Genomic DNA, 9364 nt, shown 5'->3' with positions numbered 1-9364 from the left:
GCAATTATGTTAGCACAGCTGAAAACTGTTTTGCTGATGAGAGAAGCTATAAAACTGGCCTTCCTTTGAGCTAGTTGATTATCTGGAGCATCACATTTGTGGGTTCGATAACTCTCAAAATGGCCAGAAAAAAAGAACTTTCATGTGAAATTCGCCAGTCTATTCTTGTTCTTAGTAATGAAGGCTATTCCATGCGAGAAATTGCAAAGAAACTGAAAATTTCCTACAGCGGTGTGTACTACTCCCTTCAGAGAACAGCGCAAACGGGCTCTAACCAGAGCAGAAAGAGAAGTGGGAGGCCCCGGTGCACAACTCAGCAAGAAGACAAGTACATTAGAGTCTCTAGTTTGAGAAATAGACGCCTCACAGGTCCTCAACTGGCAGCTTCTTTAAATGGTACCCAAAACGCCAGTGTCAACGTCGACAGTGAAGAGGCGACTCCGGGATGCTGGCCTTCTAGGCAGAGTGGCAAAGAAAAGCCATATCTGAGACTGGCCAATAAAAGAAAAGATTGGTATGGGCAAAAGAACACAGGCATTGGACAGAGGAAGATTGCGAAAAGGTGTTCTGGACAGATGAATCCAAGTTTGAGGTGTTTGGATCACACAGAAGAACATTTGTGAGACGCAGAACAGGTGAAAAGATGCTGGAAGAGTGCCTGACACCACCTGTCAAGCATGGTGGAGGTAATGTGATGGTCTGGGGCTGCTTTGGTGCTGGTAAAGTGGGAGATTTGTACCAGGTAAAAGGGATTTTAAATAAGGAAGGCTATCACTCCATTTTGCAACGCCATGCCATACCCTGTGGGCAGCGCTTGATTGGAGCCAATTTCCTCCTCCAGCAGGACAATGACTCAAAGCACACCTCCACATTGTGCAAGAACTATTTAGGGAAGAAGCAGGCAGCTGGTATGCTGTCTGTAATGGAGTGGCCAGCACAGTCACCAGATCTCAACCCCATTGAGCTGTTGTCGGAGCAGCTTGACCGTATGGTCCGCAAGAAGTGCCCATCAAGCCAATCCAACTTGTGGCAGGTGCTTCAGGAAGCGTGGGGTGAAATTTCAACAGATTACCTCAACAAATTAACAGCTAGAATGCCAAAGGTCTGGAATGCTGTAATTGCTGCAAAAGGAGCATTCTTTGACGAAAGCAAAGTTTGAAGAAAAAAATTAATACTTCAAATACAAATCATTATTTCTAACCTTGTCAATGTCTTGACTATATTTTCTATACATTTTGCAACTCATTTGATAAATAAAAGTGAGTTTTCATGGAAAACACGAAATTGTCTGGGTGATCCCAAACTTTTGAACGGTAGTGTATATGCACCTTACATACATCCCACCACTGACTCGGGGACTCAAAATCACCCTTCCTTCCTCTCCAGATCTCCCAGAAAGCCTCAAACTTTTGACAGAAAACACTGTCCTGAAGCACCTGAATATTAAAATGCCAGTAAGAGCTACCCTTGGTTGGTGCGGTGTGCACATGTACAGTGACCAAGTGATGGTCGGTGAAGCCTACTGCGTAAATATGACTGTACAGTAACCGGTTGCTAAAACTCTTCGAGATGTAAACCCTGTCTAGCCTGGCTGCCCTGATGGTTCCATCCAACACCTTCACCCACGTGTACTGCCGAGCCTTGGGGTGTTTGACCCTCCAGACGTCCACTACACCTGACTCTGCAATCACCTGTGAAAGTGTTAGACGACTGGAGGTGAGGTTCCTCTCCTGTTCTGTCCACTAGAGGATCTATGGTGCAATTCCAGTCCCCCCCCCCCCCCCCCCCCCATCACTACACACTCGTTCTGGTCACACTGCTGCAGGACATCTCTCAGCTTGTGGAAGATGTCCGTTCTGAGCGAGCCCTGGTTTGGAGCATACATGTTAATAAAAACAAAAGGAATGCTTTGTATGGCGGCTCTGACCACCAGAGCTCTTCCTTTCACCATCTCTGTGGAGGAGATGATGTTAACATCCAGCCCAGGTGCGAACAGAATGGCTACACCTGTAGACAGGTTGGTCCCATGAGACAGGTTATACTGGCCCCTCCACCACAAACCCCAGTATATCTCATTATGTTGGTCGCTGTGTGTTTACTGCAAGAAAACAATGTCAAGTCTTTTCATTTGAATCATTTCTTCAGTGACTGCTCTTTTCTCTCGACCCCTTCCACCGTTAATGTTTAAAGAACCAACCCTCACCTTGTGCATTGAAATATGAAAAGGAAACGTGATGTAGACAGTCAACAGTACCAGAAAACTCAAGTGCAGCACATTCATGACAGTGTCACTTAAAAGTGTTCCTCTTTTTGGAGCCGTTCTTCTTTAACTGCTTCCTGAGAGCAGTCATGTACTTTTTACTACACTTTGCTTCCTCTTCTCCTCTCTGTGCTACCTTCACATTTTTACCCGTTCTTGGTCCCCTTTCCTTCTTCCCTTCCTTTGCTCCTGTCAGTAATTCCTCCACCTTTTTTCCTTCTGTTTCTCCACTTTCCTTCCTCACTTCCTCTGCTCCTGTCAGTAATTCCTCTCCTGTTGTATTCAGAACAGCTGAATTCTCCTCATTCATATTTTCTTCAGCTAAATCAGCACTCTGTTCCCTGGCCTGACTGTCACTCTGGCCCTCCTCCGCCCCAGTGGGCGGGGCCCCGCCGCCACTCAGCGGAGCCTCCGCAGCCCCGTCTCCGCCCACCGGGGCCTCGCCGCCGCTCCACGGAGCCCAGGCTACGTCGCCCACCGCCAGGAGAACCTCCTCTACTGGGATACCTGGGTCGGACTCAATCCGGACGCCATGGCCCAGAGACGGCGTCTCAGAGAACACCATCTCACACCAGAAACAGGGTTCTCTCTCCACAAAACACCAATAAACCCCAAAATAAACCAACAATCAGACACTAGAAACACAACTCAATCACACGGTGAAATATGAAAGAAAAAATGTGAAAAGTTTGAGAAAAATCACCAAACATTTGCCCTCACCACGCTCTCGATCGTGAACAGCTTCCTCCAGAGAGAGAGAGAGCATTTTCTTAGTGTTGTATAAATGCCGTTTAGACAATTTTGAAAGTATGTTTATAAATGTCACGAGAATTCACAGCTATAAAATAGCAGCTAGACCAGGGGTCGGGAACCTATGGCTCTTCCGGTGACGACATATGGCTCCCAGACAGTTCTGAGTAAAAAAAAAAAAATCTGCCAGCCACCCTGTAATTGTCTCTATTGCGCCACATTACAGCAGAAGCAATTTAAGGTCCTTTTTCTTAAAGACGTCTTTGTTCTTTTATTAAACTAAACGTCTGTTATTGATCGTCTCTACAGCAGCATGTCATTCTGTCTAGTGTCGCGTTAACACTTCTTGGCTCTCCGTCTCGCGCCGCAGAGCTCCGATGCCGGCGTGTGCGCGCATCGGGGCGGAGCAAAGAAAGTCACCTGCACCCCCAAAACGAGTGCAGATATGTGTGAGTCATCACGTTTTATCATTATTATACGCTGCAATGAGCTTTCCACAATGCCTCTCTTTAAAACGGGGAGGCTTAATACGGCCACTCTCAATTAATCCTCAATATTGAGCTCTGGTTTTGAAGGGCAACAACAGGAAAGCCGATCTCACGGAGGTACGATTCGGCAAGAATCTCGTCCGTCAGTTAAACTGTTAACGCCGTAACTTAAACATTTACACAAAATTAAAGGCATTTCGCTCTTCATTTATTTATGACTTAGTTTTCTGTCTGTAAACTTTGTAATGTGAAGTTCTCAATAAAGGTCCTGAAATAAAAAAAACAGCATTTTCCCTTGCGCCCCACCTGTAATGCCTTGGCCCCCAACTTCAGAACCACAGGCTTAAATATATACAGATTTGTCTGATACCGAGTTAAGAAAGCCAATCAGCGTTGAAATGCTCTGCCCGTCATGACCGGCGCCCTGTCGTTGCTGAATCAAACTGGCTACTGGTCAGCCTGAAGTAGCCCTGGAAGAGGCAGTCATCCAGAAGCAGTTCACTGTATGTGCAGATGATGCGAATTAACCACAAATATTGAAAGATTCACAACGCTTGTGAACGCAGCAGTACAGTATGTTTACAGATTACAGTATAGCTGCGAGTAGAGGTAAGTACAAAGTAAGCTAATATCTCTGTAAATATCAGAGAAAAACACATTCATACTCTTGACTCTGCAACACAGGCCATCATCAATCTCACAAGGAATTAGTCGTATAAACACAAGGGATGTCTTTGATGCACATTAGCAGTCGGAGCAGGCAGCTGTGGTGATAGGAAGCATAAAGTAGAGCAAAGTGCAGGGTAGGGTCAGTCATAACATGCCGTCTGGGAGCAGACATATACGGTCACGTAGCACTCTGTAAAACAAGCCCGTATTTAGATCTATCCAGATGTTGAATAGAAATTTATTTGATGGCTAATTTGTAGTGGTTAGAGATGCTGTCAGAGATCAGATCCTAAATCAGCTGAAGAAACATCTAACACTTTTGAAATTAATCTGTTCCTTTGCTCCAAGAGGCCGATTAGTAATCGGTCTAAACATATTTCATTAAGCAGTGAATAAGAACAAAAACTTTCGATTCACCATGAAACAAGTAGTCCTTTATCTATAGGGTGCATCATTTTTAGTCTGAAAAAACACAAACATTTTAAATCTCTTATGTATTCTGTCCACAATGTAGGATAAATAATGTTTTAAAGTCAGATAATAGGCCATGATTGCCTGTGTGTGTAGCTTAAGTGGTGCATTGGAGCAAGTAATGGCAGACAATGACTGGAGAAATAGATGACTCCTCAAAAGTCACCTTGAGTGAATAGAACTCATCACTCAGCCGACCAAGGTCTTTGTCAGCGTTAAGGACACCGAGCATGTTGTACTGTGCTTGGCGATATTCATCAGCCATGTCTTCGACTAAATCTGCCTCCATCATTGCTAAAGATGACAATGCCGACAGTGACGTACAGCGTGGCTCTACCACCGCCTTGTGCTGCAATTTCAGTTTCACATTATTTATATGTTGTCCTCTCATGTTCAGTCTATTTACACCAGGATGTGACCTCTTGATCTAAGGCTGTGCTAAAGTAGCCAGACCTGAGTGTTCACATGGTGATGATGAAAATCATCATTAGTAAGCTATTAAAGGTTTATTATAAAGGTGTCAGTTGTTTTTTTTCCAATGGTAGTGGTTGGAGAAACTCCTTATGTTGTGGTATGTTACAAAAAATCACATCATGTACCTTGTCTGAATGTATTACTATTCTTTTTCTGAATGTGCCGATGTGAGATCCCGGGATTGAGGATGTCGTGTTCGTACAGCAGGGGTGCTCAATACATCGATTGCGATCTACCGGTCGATCGCGGCGTTGTATGGTAGATCGCATGACATTTAAAAAATTGGCCTGTCCCCCTGTGATTTTTTCTATAGCATGTCTTTGTTCTTTTATTAAACTAAACAGCCTTCTGTTGTTGATCATATCTACACAACAGCATGTCATTTCTGTCTCTACGTGTAGCGTTAACACTTCTCGGCTCTCCGTCTCGCGCGCCGCAGAGTGCGTGCATCGGGACGGCGCAAAATAATAGTCACTTGGACCCCCCCCCCCCCCATAGTAGATCACTTTGGGGCGGCTTTAGCTCAGTGGGGTAAGAGGGCCGTCCTGCAACCGCAGGGTTGTGGGTTCGATCCCCGCTCTCCCCATTAGTTGCAAGTCGAAGTGTCCTTGAGCAAGGCACTGAACCCCCAGTTGCTTCCCGGGCGCTTCACCGCAGCCCACTGCTCCTTAATAACTAAGGATGGGTTAAATGCAGAGAACTAATTTCCCCTTGGGGATTAATAAAAGTGTATATTCTATTTTTTTTAGAAGTAGCTCGAGTGCTGAAAAAGTGTGAGCACCCCTGGTGTACAGATTGTAAAGCCTTCTCAGGCAAATTTGTGATTTTGGGCTATACTAAAACCTATTAATTTGACAAGTATTGTTTTCATCAATCAATCACTCTCGCGATTATCTACCCTACTCTTCATAAGAGTTTGATTTTGTTATAACCGGTAAAATAGCAATATAATATCAACACTTTATTCTGGTTCTATAATTTCACAAGTACAACAAACTGTCACAGGGTGAGGCTCAGCTGTAAAGAAAGAGATTTTGACTCCAGATTTGAGTGAAACAAAAAAACACTTTACTTTGGAAAAAGGTAAAACATAAAAACTCTGCCTCAAAAGCAGCTACCAAAAAAATACTAAAATCACCATGCGAACGAAGACATCGCAACAGAGACACTACGAGACAGAGATAAAGGTAACAAACCGACAGGAGAGAATGGAAAGACTGGCACAATATATAGGAGGAAAAACAGGTGTACGGCATGATACAATCAGGCAGACAGAAGAGGCTGAGGGCAGGTGAAGGGAATTAACTAATCAAGACAGAGGAGAAACCGAGGAGATGCAGAAGACAGAGGAGACAGAGAGAAGATAATTCTCCGTGTCCGCATTTGCTAGCAGTGAGATGGCGGGGCGTCCCCGAGATAGAGGTGGAGGGGGGGGTGATGTGTCGACAAACCTGCAAAGTTACCGAAAAGAGCGCTCTCGAAGTAGGAACCGTGATCGAGAGAAAGAGATGGCGGCGTCATCTACAGGACATGCACGAGGAAGAGCTAGTCGGCAGGTTGAGCGACATTTGAATCAAGAGGAGACAGATTCTTTGGAGGCAGTTGGGCACGAGTGCTCTGTAAAGGTATCAGGCATAGGCAGCTGGGCAGACATGGAGTGTGGTCATAGGAGTGAAGAAGAGAGTGAGGGGGAGTTAGGAGGGCTGAAAAGTAATGGTCGAGGCAAGTATGTACAGACTAATAAACAAACAAAAGCCGACAATAATAATTCGGAAAGTGCGAGAGAAGGAGATGAGCAAGGGCAAAGAGGAAACACAGATAAATGTATTGTCATAGTAAGGTTCCATGAGAAGGATCAAGAGAACATGAAGAAAATCAGTCCGTTTGTACTAACAACAGCTCTGGCAAATAAAATAGGGGAGATTATGTATGCAAAGGTTCTAAGTGATGGCAATTTACTGGTGAGGTGTGCGAATGAAGAACAACTTGAGAAAGCACTCGGTCTGAAAGAAATAGTAAAAATGAAGGTGTTGAGCACAGGGAGGGTGGGAGCACAAAAAGGTGGGGGCAAAGGAGTTATCACAGGGGTGCCAGTGAGTGTTGATATGGAAGAACTAAAGAGGAATCTCAAAGGAGGAGCAATTGTGAATGCTCAAAGGATGAAAATGACAAGAGAGGGAGTGAAAATGGACAGTGAATCAGTACTGATAGAGTTTGAAGAGAAGAATGTGCCAAACAAGGTTTTCCTGGGTTATCTGAGTTACCCAGTGAGAGTGTATGTGCCAAAACCTCTGAGGTGCTTTAAATGCCAGAGATTTGGGCATATAGCCAACAACTGTAAAGAGAAGAGGAGATGTGCTCGGTGTGGTGGCGACCATGAGTATGGAAAGTGTGGAACAGGGACACAGCCACAATGTTGTAACTGTGGAGGAGCCCATAGTGTGGCATACGGGGGGTGTGAAGTCATGAGACGGGAGACTGAAATCCAAAAAGTAAGAGTGGAAAGAAGGATCACTTATGCAGAGGCGGTAAGAGAAACAAAAGTAAGGAACAATGTTACCAGGAGTCAAGCAAGACAAGGGGATCAAGAGCTACAGAAAGTAAATGACAGGATATATGTGGACAAGAAGAAGTTAGTAACTTTCATTGCAGGAGTGATTAACAGCACGGCAGAAGTTAAATCCAAAAATGATAAAATCCAGCTGATTGTCAAAGCAGCAGTGAACCACTTGGGATTAGTGGGACTGACATGGGAAGAGGTGAGGGAGAACCTGACGAATCAGTCAAGCCAGGAAGCGCCATGGGTTGGTTAGTACTGATCATGGTTATATTACTCCAATGGAACGCCAGAAGTTTACTGGCCAATGGCCAAGAATTCAAACATTTCGTTAAAGAAATGGGTGTAAAACCTGATGTAATATGTGTTCAGGAGACTTGGTTGAAACCTACTTTAGACTTTGTAATGCATGGATATTCAATAATTAGGAATGACAGAGATCCTGGGGTGGGGGGAGGGTGTGCTACATTTATCAAACAAAATATTCCATATAGGGTACTGGAAAAGGGAGACAGTCAAGAGTATATAGTGGTGGAAGTGTGGGAAAAAGCAGAGCAGGTGGTTATAATTAATTATTACAATCCATGCAGACGGCTGGATTTGGACAGCCTGCAAAAAATTCAAGGACAAAACGGAAATAGAATTGTATGGTGTGCGGATTTCAATGCTCACAGTACAATGTGGGGGGGTATGCAAACAGATTCAAATGGAAGGGTAATTGAAGAATTGATGGATGATAGGGGTCTGATCTGTATGAATGATGGTAGAGGAACAAGGATAAATATAAATACAGGTGCAGAGTCAGCATTGGATATCACATTAGTGTCCAATGCATTGGCTGGAGTAGGTAAATGGGAAGTTTTGACAGCTACAACAGTAGGCAGTGATCATTATCCAGTATCATGTTTGATAGGAGAAAAAGTGGAAGTTAGACCAGGAAGTGGAATCCCAAGATGGATCTTTCAAAAAGCAAAATGGGAGGAGTTTCAAACCTTAAGTGAGGGAACAATGACAAAGATTGACATATCTGGAGACATAGACGACATAAACAAGCAGGTAACTTCAGCAATTATTATGGCAGCCAATGAAGCTATACCCAGGAGTAAGAATCAGAGAAGTAAGACACTTGTTCCTTGGTGGACAGAGGACTGTGGCAAGGCAGTTAAAAGCAGGAACAAAGCATTTAGACTCGTCAGAAGAACCCACAACAAGCAGTGGTGAGAAGAACAATACGACAAGCTAAGAGAGAGAGTTGGAGACAATTTTGCAATAAAATAGGAAGAACTACTCCTGTGGGAGAGGTATGGGGAATGATAAAGAGGATGGGAGGAGATAGAAGGGAATGGGAGTACCCAGTTTTGACTTCTGGTGAGGAAACAGCGGTCTCCAATAGGGAAAAAGCTGAGATAATGGCAAAAGCATTTGTGAAGATTCATGGTTCAGATAAGTTGTCAGAAGAAGAAAGAAGTAGAAGGGAGAGTAGAATTAACCAGCATCCAGGTGTGCTCGATAGGAGGGAAAGAACACATGATAACATTGATGAACCTTTTACTCTGGCAGAGATGGTGAGAGCCATAAATGGATCAAAACCAACATCGCCAGGGGACGATCAGGTATGCTACGTCATGCTAAAGCATTTGGGAAAGGGAGCACTTTTTAAGCTGCTGTGCCTTTATAACAGAGTATGGGAGGAAG

At 44.2% G+C, this 9364-nt stretch overlaps 1 protein-coding gene across 1 annotated transcript; it reads left to right on the top strand.

Annotated features, from left to right (window-relative positions):
- The first annotated feature begins 6510 nt into the window (after positions 1–6510).
- Positions 6511–8013, top strand: LOC130194087 (uncharacterized). The gene is made up of 2 exons (XM_056414970.1): positions 6511–6737; positions 6782–8013. Exon 2 carries the CDS (start codon positions 6978–6980, stop codon positions 7923–7925), a length of 948 nt encoding a protein of 315 aa, XP_056270945.1. The 5' UTR covers positions 6511–6737; positions 6782–6977; the 3' UTR covers positions 7926–8013.
- The last annotated feature ends 1351 nt before the right edge of the window (positions 8014–9364 follow it).

The sequence above is a fragment of the Pseudoliparis swirei genome, chromosome 5 (assembly GCF_029220125.1).
Source record: "Pseudoliparis swirei isolate HS2019 ecotype Mariana Trench chromosome 5, NWPU_hadal_v1, whole genome shotgun sequence".
NCBI classification, from domain to species: Eukaryota; Metazoa; Chordata; class Actinopteri; order Perciformes; family Liparidae; genus Pseudoliparis; species Pseudoliparis swirei.
This window is presented reverse-complemented; position numbering and strand designations above follow the sequence as displayed.

Coding starts and splice junctions, on each gene's coding strand:
- LOC130194087 (XM_056414970.1), top strand. CDS start 6,978: ATGAAGAAAATCAGTCCGTTTGTACTAACAACAGCTCTGGCAAATAAA.